Source organism: Anarrhichthys ocellatus, unplaced genomic scaffold (genome assembly GCF_004355925.1).
Source record: "Anarrhichthys ocellatus isolate YVR2014 unplaced genomic scaffold, GSC_Weel_1.0 scaffold90, whole genome shotgun sequence".
Lineage (NCBI taxonomy): Eukaryota > Metazoa > Chordata > Actinopteri > Perciformes > Anarhichadidae > Anarrhichthys > Anarrhichthys ocellatus.
In genome coordinates this window covers 1235202-1256521 of record NW_022280120.1, presented here as the reverse complement: position 1 = coordinate 1256521, position 21320 = coordinate 1235202, and the positions used below count along the sequence as shown (strand labels likewise).

The following is a 21320-nucleotide window of genomic DNA, read 5'->3' as shown; positions in this document are numbered from 1 at the left end:
CACACACACACACACACACACACACACACACACACACACACACACACGTCTTACAGCAGCAGCTAAGCTTATCTGTCAACACAAATCTATGAAGTATTTCAATCAGGTTCAGTCAGGTGGTAATGTAATCACAAACAGACAATGAGATGTTTGGGAATCTCACCTGCAGCAGCTGAATCTGGACATACTGGGCCCCGGTGACAGGGTCACGCAGGGTCAGGCCCCCATTGGCTGCTGCCGCCCCTTCACCATAACGAACACCAGAGGGAGCCATCGCTTTAGGAGCCGAAGCTGCCTTTACTCCTTTAGTTTTCCTCTGACTCGACCCTGAAGCCCCTGGATGGAGCCAAAAGAGGACACCACCATCACTCGCTGTAGAACAATCACTTTGGTCTCTGTTCTAGGAGCGTTAAATAAAGGCCTGGAATCGCTCCACCTGTCTTACCAGAGGAGGCTGAAGGACCTCTTTGCTTCTTTTTTTTGACAAGCTGGATGGCTCTGTAGTCAGTCCTCGCTGAGCCTCCACTCTCCTGACACACAAAAGAGGAAGGCAGAGGTTACTACACACCATTACATGGGCCTCTCAGGGCCCCGCTGCTAATAGCTGATTTGTGCCATTTCCCTTTCACATCATAGAATACAACAAACAAACACACATTTCCTTGAAAGACTACTCAAGCATTGTACTCAAAGAAAATATAACTTTATTGTCCGTCTTATTCCTTCTATTCTATAACAGACTAATGATGGACAGTCTAAAAAAAACAAAGAAGCATAATCAGTGACATTTACTTTTTTGTTCCATGCCTTCTTGTTCCTCATCAGGACCTGGCACAATGCTACACATAAGCCTCAAGGTACACAGAGATGTGTTAGTGCTAGTAGCAGCTAATGTAGCCTGCGGCAGAGATGAGCAGCGGGCTACAGACGTCGTATCATCACTTCTTTCTAACTTCACACCTACAGGTTTGTTTCTTATTTTCACTCTCTTCAGCCCCAACCGACGCTGACTCAAGTGACATCACTTGAGGACATTTATCAGACTTCACACAGCTCTATCTGGAGACACTTGTGGCTTTAGACAACTTCACATATGCAGTAGTATTCCCCAAACCCTGGAGAACAGGAGGGCATAAACCCCTTTAAACTGAGCAGCAGGAACACTCACCAGGAAGCTGCTTGGTGACACAGCATTGAGTTCCTGGTCTTTCTGTGGGCTGAAGCTGCTGCTGTGGCCGGGGAAAACAAACTGGGTGAGGACTTTCCCTCCCTCTTGAGGTCCCAGCACCTCCACGCAGCCTAGCAGAGGCCCCGCTCCCCCCTGGCCACCCACCTCCACCGCCTTCGAGGGTGAGGCCAGCAGCTCAGCAACAGGGGCCACCACCAGGGAGGCAGGGGGCTCCACGCTCAGGGCACTGGAGGAGCTCAGTGGGTGCTGCAGAGCGGGGTCCACGGAGGCACCAGCACCCTGCATGGCGAGAGCCGTGAGGGTTCCCAAGGCCTCCGGGGTAACCGTCTGCACATCATCCAGATTGAGAGTGCCCTGTGGTGGCAGGACGTCGCCCACTGATCCTTCCAAACCGTGGTGGGGGCCCATGTCAGCACTGGCTGCCAGGATTAGAGGGTCCACTGCTTTGGCCAACGTGGTGCTGTTCCCGGGGCCCAGAGTGGTGCCCACGGAGGAGGGGTCGATGGTGAGGATGCCTGAGCTGACCAGGGAGAGGTCCATGGTGAAAGTGCCTTCACAGCGGCTCCCAGCGACGGGAATCCCCACCCCGATGCCAGCGGAGGGTGCAGCACCACCAGGCACAGCGGAGAAAAGAGAGCTGAGGTCCAGGTTGGTCAGCTGGTCGCCCCCGGCAATACCAGGCCCGGCAACTGTTGTTGGGGTGGAGCTGATGAGCTCGCTGCTGGGGGTCAGGGTGGGCGTGGTCTCTATCTGGCTGAGAACATCTGGCATGGAGAGAGGGGAAAGTCTGGAACTGTTTTGGTAGTAATGATGTTGTGGAATAAATGATTCATGTCTAATAGGGTTATATACCAGCAGAAACTAAGACTTTATTACCTCACTACATATTACAATGACATTCAATTATTGCCTCAATAGGAAGTTTGTTTGCTGAAGGTTTATGGGTTTCATAATTAATTAACTCCAGTGTTGACAATTTGCATTCATCTCACTACAGCAACAATCCCTTCAAAATATTGAAGTGGATTTTTGTGGCTGAGACGGAATGTGAACATAGTGGTTTTGTGCCATTATCTCCGCCATGATCATGAGATTGGACGTGCGTGTACGTGTCTGTCCACAGCTAATCCTGCTGCACCAAACTCAATAATATCGCCATAGATATAGTTATCGCGATAATATGGTTATTTTAAATTGTCTTGATCGTGATAATCAGGTAATGAAAGTCTGACATTGTATAACATTTAATTGTACACAGACAGAAGTGGGCCACCTATGAGCTGCAGCACTCTGGTAAAGGAGGAGGGATAAGTAGTCAAACCATTCCAATAAATGCCTTTCTGTGACGGTCACTAACCAGGACTGAGGTGGTGGTGTTTGAGCATGTGGCTCTTCAGGCTGCTGCGGGAGGAGAAGTGCTTGGAGCAATTGGCCACAGGACAGCGGGTCCTCAGGGTGCTGGCGTCCTGCTTATGCTTCTTGGAGTGGATGTACAGGCTGCTGCGTGCTGAGAACTTGGCATTACAGCCTGAAGAACATGAAGGACACAAACGCCATGAATGATCACCTCTTCAGATGACGTGAAACTACTCCAAGCGAAAATAAACTTTTTGACTGCAGCGACAGGAAAAAAGAAAAACTCCTCTCTGTTCATCTGTAACTGATCTAACTGTCCCCCTCCTGTCCTTTGTTTCTGGTACCTGTACGTACCTTCTGCATGGCACTGGAAGGGCTTGGTACCCAGATGGGTGATACTGTGACCCTTCAGGTGCTCTGCTCGGGTGAAGGATTTCCCACAACCCTCCTCTGTACAGACAAAGCGTCGGTCATCATCGTGTTTCCTGATAAACAAAGAAGGATATAGGTCAGTATAGGTACAACTTGTGGACGGAGAGAAAGAGAAAAAAATCATTCTATTTTAATGCAATTATATCAAAACTGAAATAACAGTTTTGATATAAGGCAAGGGGAACCAAGACCAAAAGATACTGGTTTTCAACAATAAAGCAGGTCTGCAACGGTAAACTGAAGTTTATTACAATAACAGTTAAGAGGAATGCTGCTTTATATCACAAACATTCGGTGATAAAACCTAAAAGAACTGCATCCGGACCAAAACTAAGCTGAATGACTTGTACGACAAATCCTAGGTTTACACAACGTGTTACACTTGATGCAAAATGTGGTGTGTGGATCACAAAACCGCGAGTAATGTCAAAAGGTGAAATGTCTCAAGTCAGGGTAGCACTACTCCTTATCTGACATGAGTTGACAGTCACTGTTGTATGAGCACTTACCGTTTATGTCGGAGTAACTTAGACATGCTGGTGAAGGACCAGCCGCAGCACTCGGAGTCACAGACAAACGGCCTCTCACCTGGAATCAGGACATTAGATGTTCATTTACCAGTGCACCGACGACCATTAGGACCAGAATAGATAACTTGTGACCGGCTAACTTTGGGCTTAACCCAGGCTTCCTGCTGTCACACATTTATCTGGTGTAATCGTTGCTGCGCTGCTGACCTGCTTCTGAGGGGGTTCGGTTTAGAGGATTCAGTACAGGCACATTCTTAGGCTACGTCCACACTACTACGTTTCTATTTTAAAACCCAAATCTTTTGCTACGTTTACGCCTAGGCTCCACACTACTCTAGCGTTCTACAACTCTTAAAATGGAACCGCTACCGACACAGTTTTAGTTAAAAAACTCCGGGTTTGCTAGTGTGGACAGGTGGAAACGTAGACCTTTGAAAATGATGACATGGACACCTGCATTCACTACTTGATTGGGTCTTAGCAGTAACTACGTGTCCTTCCCTGATTCATCACGCCGCCAGAAGACAAGAACAGCAGCTTTGATTACCGATCGACTACCAGGTTAATTCAACATGGAGAACTGATTACAGGCATTGTTGAGCTTGTTGTCTATACCAGCAGCTGAATTCTGCATTTTATAACTCTACTACTGCTGACATGCGGAGGAAGCAGCTGTTATTGGAGCGATTAGCGAGCTATGTGTCCAGCAGCGTTATCAGACCTACGGAGCAGACGTCTGAAGTCACAGTTTGCGTCGTTGAGGAGGGCGATAGACACAAAACGGAGGACTTACCTTTCCTTATTAATGCTAATTTTGTTCTGCACAACTATTGTGAAGTCCACACATAAACTGTAAATGAACAAAAACATAATGTTCTCCAGTACGACAGAGACTTCAGCCACCAGCAGAGCTACGAGTGAGAACAACAACGAAACTAACGAAACGAGTGAGAGACGTGTGTTGGCTAGGTCTGGGCAGTATGAATGCATATCACGGTATTTCCCCCCCCGCGTTAAAGCATTAATTAATTAACGCCGAAAAGAACCGGCCGGCGAGCGGTAAACAGCTATTTGTGTGGCGTGTCTTCCGTTCCGTCACTTCCTGTTTCCTTCACCTACATTCCCCTGGGTCCTAAGTCCCTCCAGTCTTATCACCCTCTATGTACCAACATACATTTATAACAAATACCACACGGTAATCAGCGTTGCATATGATTCAAACCAAAATACCTTTTGTTGTTCAGTCTTTGTTCATCCTGCATCGCTCTTTTCTGTTCTTTAATGTAACGTTACTGGAGAGACAGAGCCTCTCCCAGCTGTTAGCAGACTGTTGTTAGCGAGCTATACCCAGCATGCAGTTTGGCGGTGAAATTTTATAAATGTACAATTATTAGTGTTACAAATTGTTGTGTCGTGGTGTTTTACTCTGTTAAAGAGCATTAGTTGTGGGTTGTTAATTGTTGTTATAAAGTTATGACCATGACTAGGGGTCCCTCTCAATACACTTAAGATAACTAGCTCCGACCGCAGCGCTCTCAGCAGCGAACAATATATTTTGTTGCCTGTTGAAGAGTGACAGAAGTTGTTTCGGCTGTGCACCGGTATGACAGTATATGAAAAATGTATTTCATATGGGATATTTGAACCGGTATACCGGTTGAACCGGTATACCGCCCAGCCCTAGTGTTGGCCACATTTATGGACCCATAATCTAGTAAACCATTATGTGAAAGTGTTGATTTTAAAGTAAATTTGATGTGTGAGAGTGTGTGTGTGAGTGAGTGAGTGAGTGAGTGAGAGAGCAAAACCTGCAGCCTTGTAACTAACCTTGGGAGAGAAAAAAAAAACAAAAAAAAAAAAGTTATTTTCTTCCATGAAATTTGCCAGTTTGAGTTTATAGATCTTAAGTATCAAGCATGACCCAGCACTCTAATACTCTGTAACTAAGCAACCAATCTATTTCTTGTTTACACTGGCACCCAAATGCCCAGTGTACGTGAATAAACACGTGATGTTGGTTTTCAGGTGTGTTAGTATGGACGGAAATCTTGTCGAAAATGATGCTGAACGGAGATCGTTTTTGTTTTAAAACTCCGGTTTTTAAACGGAAATGTATTAGCGTAGCTTTAGCTTCCTGTGACAATCTCATGTTTTGGAAAAATGCTAACAGCTGCTCTCATCTGACATGAGTGAACAGAGGGCAACACATTAGTAGCATCATGTGATTGAGGGATGACTTCTTCTTTAAGAAAACAGCCTCAAACAGTCAGACTGTGGAGCATTCCCTCCCTCACACTTGGGGGAAGTTAGAGCAACATCATTGACTACTCTAATCTTGCATCAGCTCACCAGTGTGACTTCTCATGTGGATTTTGAGACGACAGGCCTTGTCATACGTCTTGTCGCAGCCCGGGTAGGTGCAGGTGAAGTGGCCCGTTTCTCTGAAGTGAGTGCGGTTGTGGGAGAACAGGGCACTGAAGGTGATGAAGGTTTTCTCACAGCCTGCATATGACAGGGGGAAACATGGAAGACGACAATGGTAGATGGCCTTTGGGATAAAACATCAGACGGATAGAGAAGATAAACATGGTGAGGTGCGTACAGTTTACTGGCATCATCTTCCGCATTAGTGACTTCAATTGCATTGTTTTTGAGGTAATCTGCTCCATATCCAATGTTAAGCATTGTAATGTTGTATGATACCAGACCATCTGCCAACAGCAGATGGAGTATGTGTATGAAGATAAAGGGAGAGTTGTAATATGATAATATGAAGCAAAATATTTGTAAAAAAATCTAACATTCAGCTTGTGTTACCTGGGAATTCACACTTGTGGGGCCTCTGAGGCTCGAAGTGGACCCTCTGGTGATTGGTGAGTCGCGTAGCACTGCGGAACCTCTCGCTGCAGATCTCGCAGATGAAGGCGTTGTCCTGCTCGTGGACTTTGACGTGAGCCTTGAGGTTGTAGACCGTGGTGAAGCGCCGCCCACAGCCTTCGAACTGGCAGGAGTGCGGCCGCTGCTTGTCGTGGGACTGAAGATGCCGCTTCAGCTTGTAAGAGGTGGCAAAAGCCCAGCCGCAGCCCTCCATGGAGCACTGGTAGGGGCGTGGGTCCTCGGCATGGTGCAGGAGGTGAACTTTAAGTTTCTGACGTGTATCGAATATGCTGGAGCAGCCGGGTTCTGGGCACCCAAAAGAAGCCACAGTCTCTTTCTTGGAACGTATTAGCGGCACAGACTGGAAGTCCCCACTGTTACAGTCTGCCACAATTGCTTTGGGGGATGAGGTGACCAGATCAGCCTCTGTTGCAGTAAACAGCGTCCCCGCCTCCTGCTTAACCAAGGGACAGGAGGTCAGAGATGTCCCAAGCTCTGATAACGAGCAGTCATCCACCAGAGCCAGCTCGGAGTCACTCACAGACAAACCAGGCCTGGGCTCTTCCTGCGGGCTGGAGCTGGATACTGCCAGGGTGCTGATCTTCCCGATGGATTTAGTGCCACTGTCATAGTTGAGAAGAACAATGTCCTCATGGTCTTTCATGCCCAGGTGCTCCTTTAAGCTGACCATGTCGTCCTCTTTGTGGACATATCCCTCCGGTGGAGCAGCGAGAGTCAGTATCCCGTTTTCTATGGTCACTATGATGCTTTGGTTGTTTATTGTGATGGTACCGGAAAAGGTTTCACTCGCGGGCGGACTTGCGGAGGCCGTGACCGGGTTTGCGCTGCCCTGCAGCCCCGCTGAGTCGGAAATAAAGTCCGAGGTGTCCATGGCTTCCGCGACACCCGAGCTCCCTGAAATCAAGGCACTGCTCTCGTCAACACGAGAGTGCGACGAGAGTCCCCTAACCAGTTTACTTTCATTGTTCTCGGTACAGATCTGGCCACAAATCTTATCGCCATATTTGTTTGTCAAAACAACGTCTTCGACAGTGTGGTGAAATACAGTCTGTTTAGCATTACTCACGGCAGCATTGTCGTTTAGCAAATTGAAAACATGGTCGGCTTTTTTCAGGGCCTGGGTATCAAGACAGTTCAAGTTGTCATTAGATCCATAAAGAATAACGTCACTGCTGCTTCCAAGCTCCATGGAGCCACAGGGACTTGCATTAGAGCACTCTGGTCTGCTACCTTTCACTCGATCGCCGCCCTCCGATGACACATCCGGTCGCTGTTTGCTCCCTTCGCCGTTGCCATCCTCTTGAACGACATTAAAAACAACATACAATTCCTGGGTGGTTTTATCAGCCCTGTTCGCCGTGCTGAAGCTCCCCGGCACAGTAGCGCTGTGGCTGGCCAGTGAGGGCTGCTTGAAGGCGCCGTCCTCACGCTGCTGCCGTAAAACTGGACACGGTAACGTTAAGTGTCTCTGTGGCATCGGGTCCTCTTCCCCTTCAAACAGAGGCAGCGCCATTTGCATTACAGTATCCCCGCTTTCTACCCCGTATTTCCAGGCAGTCCTCACAAACTCCCGCGAACCGAGCAGCGAGTCGAGCTCATTTTCTTTCTCGGTGCTCATGTTATGAAGTCCGACATTCGGCCCGGTGCCCGGTAAATGTGTTTTATCGGTTGGTTGCGGTTTGCTGATAGGCGAACAAGCCGCTCCGCTGCCATTTTCCGCCAGTAGGTGAAACGGTGATGATGTCCTCGGCCTAGTGTTGTTGTTGTTGTTGTCACTTTGTGGCTCACGCTGCCCCAATAGTCCATCCGCTTCAGTTTCGGTGGAAATAAAGTAAGGTATCGGCCCGGTCGCTGATTGAAGAGGAGACAAAGTGGTTCTGTGTAGGGCGCCATGTTGAATGTGAATGTTTTGGGTACCAGAAAGCCCCTGGATTTCCATCTTGGTATCCCTGTAGCAGCGACACAGAAAAGGCCCGCCCTAGTTGACGGAGGCGTTCCAGAGAGCCACTGCACGGTTTACAGCAGGCCGGATGCTGCCTTTCTGGCCAGCATGGAAATTCGGTAGCCACGGGTGGTGGGAAAACCCTCGCCGATTTATAAAATGTGTTTATCATTTTATTGACAACCAAAGCCTGGTGGAACTGGGAGTTTTCCGCGATACAGTCTGTCATGGTAGCTTTTTTAGGTTTGTCATGTAGGAGAAGAATGACTTGTAAGCCAGACTGAGACCTACATTGACGAACACACGAACATAGACCGTATGTCGAAAAGCACATGTCTGTATTTCAGTCTTCCATTTCAGTATATGGTATGTTATGAAAGTACAAACATTTGTCTTCAACATCATATCAGAGGGTAGTTTTTTTCTGAAGCTCAGTATGCGAGGTCTATCGAACCTTGAGTGAGGATCTACGAGGAGTACCTGAAGGCAGCGTTAGCATCATAGTGAAGTGAAACTGGAGTGGATTTTGCAGCAGTGGATCCGAGTTATATTTGTTATTACCAATAAGTAGCATACGTCGATATACTTGTATGATCTATTTCCTTATAATGCTTTAACTTCAAATTGAAATGTGAAGCCCAATAATTTCATAATTCAAGAAATAAACATTTCAAATCACAGTCACTGTCTTTTTCCACTGTATTTCCACTGAGTGGCAGTGTAGTAATATACAACATACTAAAAGAAATCTTCTCAGAAGAAACACCAGATTTATTACCACTGTAGACCAATATTTAAAGAGCATGGCACCCTTAGGGTTTAGACAATGCATTTAAGATTCACATTTTACTATTGACTGTAATGTTTTGACGACAGAAGCATGTAGTAGAGGATAAAACATACCATAGCAAGTATGTTAAATATAAAAACAAATTAATTCTTCACCACACTCAGACATAACATTACAAAGTTTGACAGCTTTCTGTCAAACTTTATGTAGGCTATATGTAGGCTAATAGCTAATAAACTGAGCACGGAGAAACTCTGACAACACCCACAGAGGGAGAGTGACTTCATTCTCTGCTCAGGTAGACATTACTCCACTATATCTTTAGATAAAAGTAGTTTACTGCTATATTAATGCTCTGAATTTTGAATTTAGTGCCTTTAAGCTGGAGTAAACAAATATATATATATATATTTTTTTTTTTTTGCAATACCTACCAATGCCAATCCATATATTAGGAAGCAGAATAAATGGTAAACAACAAATTGCTGAACATTCCAGGCATGCCATTTTTTGAATAAGAGAAAATAAAAGGAGGAGCATGAATTATAATAATTAACTTCTTAAGTATTTTTGTTCAGTCCCTAATATAACCCAACAATTACTCTCAAAATAGTAACAGGCAACAGATGAGCCTTAAACATTATCTTTATTTTGGTTTCTAAGCAAAAGCTATAAAACAATGACAAACCAGAACTCAATTTTGACCGACACAAATGAAGACAGAAAGACATATTTAGAGTATCAAGAGAGGAACAAAATGGAAGGAAGGAAGACTTTCACAAAATATTCTGTACATCCCTTTAGATGTATTTCCATTTTACCCATGTAGGTTGTATGGTTCACATACGGGGGAAGTGGGGAGCGGGATACCGTCTGTGAGTGTCATTAACCAATACTGTACACACTGTATAGAAAGCTCCACATGCTTCATACAAAAGTATCCGATACGTTTTTGTGACCGTGTGTTGGCGTACGTCTTGATAACACACGCATGCATGCATGTATGTTTCAAACACAGTGTGATAGGAATCTATCCTACTATTGGTGTGGCTCCTCTATGTTTGGGATCATCACATTGCCAGTCCCTTCAAGTACACTGCACGCAATAACCGTAGAAATAGAAAGAACGCTCCTGCACAGAACACAAGTCAACACATGTAGGAATGTTGTTTGAAGTCATTTTCAAGATAGGACTAAATATACAGTAAGTGGTTTTTCTTTTCTAAACAAGTACAATCATTGGCAGCATATCAGCCAAACAAGCATGCAAAATAACACAGATGTCCTGTTTCGACATAGAAAAATAGAGTCCCTCGTAACACACTTGTAGGATTATGACAGAAATAAGGCCACATATCCATTTCCTTTCTAATACAATGACACATGCTTAATAATCCATCCAATACTGTTATAATTGGCTCTACAGACCTTCCCCGACTGTTTGAAACCGTTCCTGTTTAGTTGTTTGCTAAGTGCCAAAGGTCAGAGACAAAAAGTTTGGACCTGACTGCACAGTATGTGTGGATGTGTGGAAAGGAATCCTGAATGCAGAAAGCAAAGGCATAAGAAATGAAATCACAAAACAGAGGATATGTCCGCAAAAAGAAAGTCAAATTCCAAATCATTTGGTTATACAGCAGCTGTTGAGCCCAGACTGAGGCCAAACTGTGCATACATTTTTAAAAGTAGTCGGTCTGAGCGACCCTGACAGAGAACCAAACCTCACTCTCCTTTTCACTCTTTTTGTTGCCGTCCCGTCACTGGTGAGAAATGAAGAAGAGTAAAAGATGACACCCTGACGCTTCCACACATTCTCTGCTACATACGAAGTATTCTGGGCCGTGAAATGCGCGCTGAACAACTCTGTTCATTTTAAACAGGCCCAGACAGCTTGAGAACCAGAGGGCACCCACCTCATGAATGATTCATCCCAAATGACAGCCACAGCTGAGAGTTACAATTTAGAGGAAGGGGGGGGGGGTGAGGGGGTCAGCAGAGCACAGACATATTTATGTTGGGCTTTGCGACCGGGGCTGAAATAGTCTCTGGATATTGTTAAATTGTATGGTGGCTGGGAGGAAGTGGAGGAGCTGGGAGTGGCGGATAGTTCAGTCTGTTCTCCATCCCGAGCCAATTTCATGCTCGTATATATTTCCTGCTTTCAGGAGGGGCTCGCAAGCACCTTCCCTTCGTGTCCAAGTGGGATTAGTTTCGACTCGCCGAGGCTCAGTCTCTGAATGTTGACCTTGAAATGTAGAGCACCCTCCACCCCCTTCTATATCAACACACATTTATTTGAATTTCACATGTAGCATTTCCCTGAAGCAATAAAATGAACCAGTGGCTCGCAGATGCCACAACCAGGACTGGATTTCATTTCTGCCTCTCTACTTTCAGATCCACCGTTTTCCTGTCAAGCCTCTAAAATGCCCTGAGGATAAAAAAGAAACTAGGAACGGCCATCAGCCTCAGCGCCGTCTTTCTTTACAAAAAAAAAACCAATGGGCCGGCTGCTTCCGGATGTGTTACTCTAATGCAGCGGACACTCTTCTCACTGTGAGCAGGAATGCTGTCACAGAAAGTGAAGTGGGGTGGACGGAGCTGTGGACTCGCCCTCTGCGGGAGAAGTTGTGCTGGCAGAAAAGTCCGTGGGTGGGTTTTTTGATGACTGAGGAAAAGATGCTAAACTACATTAACAGCCTTTGATTTAAATGCAGTTTGTAATTGCAGAGTTGTGTGTTACACCTGTGATAGGTGCTGAAAAGTGTTTTCTACATTTCCAGTCCAGGTGTTGTTGGAGAAATCCATCCCCACCAACTCTTCTGGTAAGTGTCCCCTTCAATGTACTGCGGGAACGATGTTCAAAAGCCTGACTCGGTTCCTAACCCTGAAACCATGCAACACACACACACACACACTCACACACACACACACACACGCACACACACACACCTCCCTTTTCTCAGACTACCGTACTCGCTGCCCTCGCCTCAGGTGTGCATGTTGCGTTCCTTGGGGGCAGGATTGGTGGATGTGGTGGTGGTGGTGGTGGACATTGAGGGGGAGTCTGAGCTGGCGGGCAGAGGGGGCCGAGGTTCGATCCCCTTGCTCTTCATGAAGGACAGCAGCTGGTCGGGGATCTCCGCCAGGACGTCCTTAGCCAGGCGGGCCATGCTCAGGACCTGGTTCCCCGACCGGTCGATGTAGTCCCGGAAAGGAACGAACTGGATGGGAGCAGGAAAAATGGATGGGGATGACAACAGGGACATTTGCCTAAATTTTGGTATTTTGCCTCGTGCTTGTTGGTGTGTAGTTGAACATCTATTCGGTATAGCAACTGAATTAATTTAAAGTTACTACGAGGAACTTTCATTTCGGGTTGAATTTGGCGGTCCCTGTTGATAAAAGTGGTAGTGTTTCTGAGCACCAGAGTCCCTTCAGAAAACCTCTCATTTTACTGCAACAGGGTCTGACAGTCTGCCTCTCTCAGTCCTGGTTCTGGTTCTCCCGTGCCTCCCTTCCCTCCAGCGGGACCAGCAATACGGCCTGGGCCTCCAGCAGCGTGGTATCGGCTTCCAGCGGGGACCGAAGGGGCAGAGAGGAGAAGCTCTGCTCCTGGAGGAGGAGGAGACGCTGCTGCCGGTAGCTGAGCTCTTGATCTTGCACCAGAGTTTCCGACTGCAGGTCAAAAGCGGCAGAGAAACCGGATTTTGGTCTGTCTACGGTGGGCTGGTCTCTGCTGGAGGCCCTGCTGGAGTCTGAGCTGAAGGAGTTTCTGATGAACCTCTATGATTTCATCTGATTTCACCAGAATCCAAGCCGGTGGCACCGATGACGAGCATTAAGAATAACTATAATATACACAATCTTCTCGTTGATGGTGTGGTTCACTTTTGCAGCTCATGTAGAGGATCAATATCACATTGAGAGTGTTTCATAACTAGTTTAAAGTTCCTCTTAGTATTTTAAATGAAATTCAGCTTTTATATAATACTTACATTCGTGCATGGCAAGATAAGGGGATATTTATGATACTTTTTTGCCTTTTGATCAAAACAGATCTTAAAATTCCCCATTATTTTTAACAAAAACAGAAACAAATAGTTCTGCTTTTAAGAAAATGGGTCTTCTTTTCCGACACAAACAATATGCCAAGAACCGGATCAGATCAGAATTCATAAAAGTTCTATGCAGTCTATGCAGTCTTTTACTAGTTAAGAGCCCTAATAAAGGCCTTTGGTTATAATGTGAATGTTGGGGTGTCCCTGAGACAGATCCATGTGGTTCAGGTTGTAATTGAACAAAATCAACTCCATGCAGATGTTTGCTGGTCACAGTGAGGAGCACCAGAAGTGTGACAGGGCAGCGTGTATGTGGAATATGCTTTACCTGGACGATATCTCTCTCAGCAAAGCGTCCCCTGGAGGACACCCTGACCTCATCCCCGTCCAGCTCCTCCATAGCTGCGGACAACAAACACATCATTTAAACTGTTAGGGTAGGCCTGATCTACTATACATCCTATGTGTCCTTTGCTGCACTAATTAAATTGTTAATAGGAATGTTTTAACAGGAAGGGCAAAGTGACACAAATACAGTTCAAAAGCATTTAAAAAATTCAAAAAGTCTGATTGCTCAGCAATTTGTTGGCTCATTTATAGTGTATGATGAAAGTTGAATCGTTTCTCATTCTACTGTATTCGTCCTATCCTGGGATGTGAACTGTGTCCAGGGCTCATGTAGTACTTACTGTGTGTGAGTCCACAGCTAGTGTGGTTCATTTTTCTATCCTTTTTTTTTTTCTTTTCACAAAATCTCAGTCATTAGTGGAATTCATTACAAAATCAACAGAACCAAGAACTTGAGCTATCTGACTAACTTGACTCACTTCCAGTGTAAACAAAGCTAATCACGTCTCCCAGGACAAACGAGAACATTATTCACTGTTGGGTTTATTCCTCTCGTACCGATCCTCTAAACTCTCCACTGCTTTTAGACAACACTGATAACAAACACTTCTATATACTGTGTGTTAGCATGCACACAGCCCAGGTCTGTGTCTTATATGAGGGAAGGTGCCAACGAAGCAAATCCATGCATGCCTTTAACAAAGAACAGGGAATTGAAATGGTCTGCATAGAAAGCATTTCTCTTCATAGTTACGGTGCAACCCTGTGTCTATGATGTCTGGAACTAAGAGCAGTGCAGACCCAGCTGCTGACGAGCCATGCAGCCGTCCTCAGGGACTAATGAAGAGTTCAGACTAAGGACAGGTTAGCAGTCACTCTGTACCACATCTGTTCCCTGCTGCTCTCCAAGTGGAGAAAGGAAACAATCACTTATTCTGTAAACCAACCTCATTAGTGCTTATATAGGCCACATGGAGGAAGGGAAGGTAAAGTCCCTGACTGGAAAAACAGAGTTATGCACCAGTGTATTTATAGATTCCTATCAACAAAGCACATCAGATGAGCAAAGTGACAAACAATCCGTGGCATTTTCTCAAGAGGGACCCTTTTCACATTTGAATTTCAAGGGGAAAAAGGAAAGGAAAAGATGCTGAGGGAGGGATGCTGATGGGAGAGTGGTGAGGCTCCACATGGCACACGGAGATGGCCAGATGGTGGTCGGAAGCAGCGGGGGAAAAGAGGAGAAGAAGAAGAAGAAGAAGAAGAAGAAGAAGGAGGAGGAGGAATCATTTGACATGCTTGTATAAGAGAGGAAATGGGGAAAGAGCAGACAGAGAGACCGGGACAGGACGGACAAAGACGTGAGAGGACAGAAGAGCTGGGATAAGAAGAAGAAATACATTTGGCGGGGGGCTGAGGGTGTCCGTGGAGATACTGAGCCTGATAGAGACCCTCCTGCTGTCCTGTCCTGAATAAAATATAACACGTGTGTCTGCCTATAGATTCACAGTTCAACACACAAACCCACTAGTAGGGACATGTGTTCAGCACATGGTTTGTAGATATGAGGCGACATGGAGATTCTTAATGATGATCGTTTTGATACATCAGCATGTTATTGTCGGGTGATGGTTTGGTTTCATCAGCACCCATTATCTGATACACTAGAATGTATTGTCTCTTTGTATTAAGACCAGGTTTCTCATAAACCCCGGTGTTTTTCCTCTGATCTCTGAAGAGGACACAATATACAGGTTGGTACAGAAGGATCTTTAGCAATCGCTACTTGGAATTGTTAATCATGACAAAACAATCACAACCCAATGTCCATTAAGTAGATAGTTTTGCCTATTACTGCTCCCAAGATAGACTTACTATCTCAAGTTCATCAAACTTCTTGTCACTTCTTGTCTAAGTAGAGTTACCGCCTTGCAGTTGTATGCCTCCTCCAACCAGTCATGTTGCATCACTTCATCATTTTATCCGATAGTTCTGTGAAATTGTCAGTAATAGCATATGAACTCTTGAATTATGATGTTTTATGATGTCACAGTGACCTTTGACCACCAAATTCTAATCAGTCCACCCTGGTGTCCAAGTGGACGTCTGTGCCAGATGTAATCAATTTCCCTCAAGGTGTTCCTGAGATATTGCTTTCTAAGAATAGGACGGTTGTAAGGTCACAGTGACCACCACCTTCGATCACCAAAATCTAGTCCAGGTGGACGTTTGAAGAAATTGCAATAACGAGACGGACAGACAGACCGACAACTCAAAAACATAATGGCTAATGGACTGTACTTGTAAAGCTTTTCTAGTTTTCCGACCACTCAAAGCTTTAACACCACATGAGACCAATGTTAAATTTTGCTTCAAAAACATCTTCCACGGAACATGGTACCCCATTTCTAGATCGCCAGTTCAGCCACATTTTTTACACTACAGACACAATTTTTACAGGATCTGCTCTTCAACTCATCCTTCCTCTCATTTATTAATATCGGAGCAATAGGAGCTATATTTATGGGAGTTTTGATGATTTGTTTGAGAGGTGTTTCCCTGTTTTATCTCCATGAAAAGGCTGGAGGCACACAACTGTTTATGATTGAGCTCATTAGTGATGTTGATAAACACACAGACTCACAGACTCTCCAACAGGTGCGTCCTCACCATGGCAACCAGTTACACGCACGCAGGCACTCTCTGTCTGTCTCTCTCTCTCTGTGTGTCTCTCTCTCATACAGTGATTCAGGTCTTGGAGACTTTTAGAGGACCCCCCCCACACACACACACCCCATTTTAAAATAAAAGCCTCACAGAATTAATTCCAACTGAAATGCTTGTGATGAAGCCTGTCATTGAATAACCTGTTTGTGTTTATCTAACATTATGATCCTGTCTCCTCCCCCCCCCACCCAACACACCCCCCATTTCAAAATAAAAAGCCCCACAGAGTAAAATCTAACTGGAATGCTTGTGATGAAGCCTGTCATTTAATAACCTCTGTTTGTGTGTTTAATACATTCTGATTCTGTCTCCTCTCCTCCTCTCTCCCCCACCCAGCCCCACCCTTTCAAAATAAAAGCCCAATGGATTAACTGTATTTAAACATTAAGCTCAAAATTTGGCTTTTTTGTTGAAATAATTAATGCTCTTACTAATACTGCGACAACTTAGTAGTACTACTGCTGCTAATATTTCTAGTATTACTACTACTAGTACTACTGCTACAACTACTTATACTACAACTTCTGCTGTTGCTACCATTACTACTAATGCTACTGCTATTCCTGCTACCACCAATATTATTACTACCACTACTGCTATTACTACCAATACTACTATTACTTATACTACAACTACTATTAGTACTACTACTTCTGCAATTACTGCTACTTCAAATACTGCTATTACTATTAATACTACTACTACTACTACTTCTACTACTACTGTTATTTTAACTATTACGGCCACTACTACAGCTATTACTATGACTACTTCTACTACTTCTTCTAATTACTAATACTTCTACTACAACTTCTAGTACTGCTACTACAAATATCACTACTGCTACAACTAGTACTTATTCTAATGCTACTAAGACTTCTACTGCTAATAATACTTCTGCTACAACTACAACTTCTAGTACTACTACAACAAATATCACTACCACTGAAAGTTTTTCAGCTACAGAAACCATTCAAATATCAAAATGTTCAGCTCTTTCAGGAGGTGTGATATGACTTTTCATATTTGTAATCTTTAAACTTTTTGAATTATTAAGCTTTTTGCAATTGTTTTTGAATTGGATATCTATTTTCAGCAATGTTTTTGCAATTCATTTCAGTTTTCAGCATTCCAACGCATTTTCAGCAGGAAATACATTTTCTAGTTAAGTAACAGGTTGTGTTTTCCAGTGAGATGATTTTTGGGTTTTGTAGTGCTGCAGCTAACATGTTCAGTCCGTCCATGGCTTCCCACAGTCTCCTGGTTGATAATGAAACGGCCTGGATATCTGACTGATACTACAGGCGTGTAAATGGGTGGTGGGCGAGGGGGATGAATGGAGGCTTGACATGTCTGTGCAGCGGAAGCTTTGAGAGGCTGACATTTGCATGTGGATCTGAAATATTTCAACAATGCAGCAACACGGCTGGCAAAAAAAGAAATGGCTCCACGATTGTTTTGGCTGAGGTGATGAAATCTGTAATGTATTCTATCTTTCCTTCTAAAATGTATTCTCTCTTAACTGACCCGATACACACACACACACACACACACACACACACACACACACACACACACACACACACACTTACCATCAAACTCAGCAGGGCCCACTCCTACAATGATGATAGACATGGGCAGGGAGGCTGCCTGTGGAGACAACACAGGAGGGGGGTGAGCCAGTCTACTGTTCCCCCACAAAAAAATACACACTGTGCATATCATGCTTTAATGTCCAGTATATATACAACCGCTGGATTACACTTTGCTGCAATGAGAATTAAATACGTTTCGACCATTTTCATGTCTTCACTCTGGTTCTTTGTTCTGCTTTTGTGTTCCTTTCATCAACAAACTGACAGGGGTTTACTGCTGTCGTGACATATACAGGAAATACGCAGAATCCCGTTTGAGTGGGCGTGGCCATGTGACTGAAGGAAGCACAGCCACCTGCATGGACTGCAAAGACTTGAAAAGTGAGCTCACCTTTTCACAAGTCTCCTAGGAAACAATAACATGTAGCGTCAAGCTGGGCTCAAGTGTCAATCAGTACGGCTTCTTATTGCTCCAGTTTTGTTGCTAACAATGCAAACATGAACCTTTTGTCTGCATGACTATAAATGACTTTGGACAGTTACCATAATTCAACTGGAGCTGATCTCAGACCACCTCTTTCACGCAGACTTTGATACAGTCTCTTGGTCAACATAAAGTTGCACACAAATGTTTAACTCTACAGAATTTTTAGATGAACCTCTGATTCAGACTAGTGTGGAGTGAAAGCGGCCATAATGTTTTTCATTTTACTCTAATGCTGTTTTGCACTGAAATGGTCAGAGATTAACCGAACATGAAACTGTGATTAGAGTTGTTCCCACACCGCACGCAGTATCAGAAATAAATAAACAGCCGAAAATTCTGGATCGGGTATCGGCAGGTATGCAAGTCTATGCACCGATCTGATCACGTTATCACATCATTTATCAGCTCATTTACGCAGGAAAAACAACAACAACAGGTGTCGCACGCTACCAGATCGGTGCATCCTGCCTGATCAGTACTGAGCATGTACTGATCAGAGATCAGAAAGAAGTGAGATGACTCACTCGTTAGCGACTTCAATAATCAGCTTCGGGAAAAAAACGGTTGTTGCATCCGAAATCAATGCTGAAAAAAAGCTAACGAGTGAGCCATCTCACTTTAAAAACATTTTAAACTGAAAAATCTCAAAAACTAGACAACATAATGAATCTCTATGGCATTAATGCTCTGTATGAATTTGTTCATGTATTACAAATGGTTTAACCTGAGCCAGGACATACAGCAATGATAGCAATCACTTCACATCCACATTAAGTGTGTCAGCAAACAGTTACTTAATTATCCTTCACTTAAACAAAAGTCATGTTTCTGGCCAACAGATGAATATATGTCAATGTTTTAGCTCTGTCGTACGCTGACCAAACACATGCATCTTCTCCAAAACCTTACTATTTAAACCATAACCATTTAAACCATACCATTTAAACCTTACCATTTAAACCTTACCATTTAAACCTTACCATTTTAATATACTATGTGATTCTTCCTTCACCTTGAAAATGTAGCCCACCTACTCAATTCAAATTTAGTTCAGGATCTTGAGATTATACTCCTGTTGCATGGGAGGTGAATTGGAGAGGGTCTACGAAAATATAGAATTTAGGAATGTGCCTACAATAGCTCAATTTAAACGAATATACTCTGTCTAATGTGCAGTGAGGCCTGGTTAGCTTAATACAGCTATACTGTCCTATGAGTTCAAACTTCCATGCATTCCTATGTAGCCCTGACATACATTACTTCAACAAATGGATATTTAACAGTCAACATTTATTTTAACATCAACATTGTGACCCACAGAAACATACACTATAACACAACTAGAAAATGCATTTCCTGCTGAAAATGCGTTGGAATGCTGAAAGCTGAAATGAATTGTAAAAAAATTGCTGAAAATTGAGAAATGGGAGACTACCCGTCTAAAAAATGTTGAAGCCCGAAAGCATTTAAACTGCACTGCTGAAAACCCTTCTAGTTGAAATGTCTAAATGTCTGTAGCTGAAAGTATGAGAAGAAGAAGGCTTTGAAAGTTGAAGAAGTTTAACAGGATTTGAAGATTTTCTCCATAGAGATCCCTTTCAAAAGAAAATTGCAAATAGCTTAATATTTCAAAGAATTTAAAGATTACAAATATGAAAATTCATTTCACCCCTCTCCTGAAAGAGCTGAACATTTTGATATTGGAACGGTTTCTGTGGCTTAAAAAATGTCAGCAGTAGTGATATTTGTAGTAGTAGTACTTGTAGTAGAAGTATTAGTAGCATTAGAATAAGTAGTAGTAGTAGTAGCAGTAGTGATATTTGTAATAGTAATAATAGAAGTTGTAGTTGTAGTAGAAGTATCATTAGTAGTAGAAGTATTAGTAATTAGAAGTAGTAGTATCAGTAGTCGTAGTATTTAATATAACAGTAGTAGTAGTAGTAGCAGTAGTAGTAATAGTAATGGCAGTATTTGAATTAGCAGCAATAGCAGTAGTAGTAGTACTAGTAGCAGTCGTACTAATAGCTGTAATAATATTAGTAATGGTAGTAGCATGAATAGCAGTTGTAGTACAAGTAATAGTAGTAGTGGTAGTAATAATATTGATGCTAGCAGTAATAGCAGTAGTAGTAATAGTAGCAACAGCAAAAGTTGTAGTATAAGTAGTAGTAGTAGTAGCAGCAGTAGTAGTAATACTAGAAATATTAGCAGCAGTAGTAGTAATTGTCGCAGTATTAGTAAGAGCATTCATTATTTCAACAAAAAAGCCTAATTTTGAGCTTAACGTTTAAATACAGTTAATCCATGAGGCTTTTATTTTGAAAGGGTGGGACTGGGTGGGGGAGAGAGGGGGAGAGGAGACATAATCTTAATGTTTGACACACAAACAGAGTTTATTAAATGACAGGCTTCATCACAAGCATTTCAGTTAGAATTCACTCTTTGGGGCTTTTATTTTGAAATGCGGTGTGGGCGGGGGGGGAAGGGGAGAGGAGACATAATCATAATGTTAGATAAACATAAACAGGTTATTAAATGACAGGCTTCATCACAAGCATTTCAGTTAGAATTCATTTTGTGGGGCCTTTACTTTAAAATGGGGTGTGTGGGGGGGGGGGGTCCGGGTACAATTAATAAGACCTGAATGACTGTATGAGAGAGAGACACAGACAGAGAGAGAGCGAGAGAGGATGAGTGAGTGAGTGAGTGAGAGACTCTGACCTCTCTGGCAATCTTTCTCATTTGGAGATTGTCCTATGTTTTATCATTTACAGCTTACATGACTATTGTCCTGCTCTGCCATGTCTTTCCTCGTCTCTCCATCTTGTGTCGCGGTGTGTGTAAATGTCACTCGAATCAGGAAACTTATCAGAATACCCATATTTGATTGGCTGAGCTGCATCACGTATATCTCTAAATCATGTGTGTGCGGCTTTTATTTTAAAATGGGGGGGGGGGGGGGGGG

The 21320-nt window shown here is 43.8% G+C and overlaps 2 protein-coding genes across 6 annotated transcripts in view; both read right to left on the bottom strand.

Annotated features, from left to right (window-relative positions):
* Positions 1–8461, bottom strand: part of LOC116398781 (zinc finger protein ZXDC) — a 10247-nt gene extending 1786 nt beyond the window's left edge. The window contains exons 1-8 of one of the 2 annotated variants that reach the window (XM_031875403.1): positions 6325–8461; positions 5857–6009; positions 3487–3565; positions 2900–3030; positions 2547–2717; positions 1169–1953; positions 446–530; positions 164–336 (exon numbers count right to left, since the gene is read on the bottom strand). In XM_031875403.1, the coding sequence (XP_031731263.1) occupies positions 164–336; positions 446–530; positions 1169–1953; positions 2547–2717; positions 2900–3030; positions 3487–3565; positions 5857–6009; positions 6325–8344 (3597 nt within the window). In that variant the 5' untranslated portion in view covers positions 8345–8461. The remainder of the gene's footprint in view (positions 1–163; positions 337–445; positions 531–1168; positions 1954–2546; positions 2718–2899; positions 3031–3486; positions 3566–5856; positions 6010–6324) is intronic. The other variant, XM_031875405.1, reaches the window with a different exon arrangement.
* A 1310-nt stretch (positions 8462–9771) lies between these two features.
* The window catches only part of LOC116398787 (copine-9), a 144659-nt gene continuing 133110 nt past the window's right edge, over positions 9772–21320 (bottom strand). For all 4 annotated transcript variants that reach the window (XM_031875413.1, XM_031875416.1, XM_031875415.1 and 1 more), the window contains 3 exons: positions 17866–17923; positions 13527–13600; positions 9772–12361 (listed from right to left, as the gene is read on the bottom strand). In XM_031875413.1, coding sequence (XP_031731273.1) covers positions 12128–12361; positions 13527–13600; positions 17866–17923 — 366 coding nt within the window. In that variant the 3' untranslated portion in view covers positions 9772–12127. The remainder of the gene's footprint in view (positions 12362–13526; positions 13601–17865; positions 17924–21320) is intronic.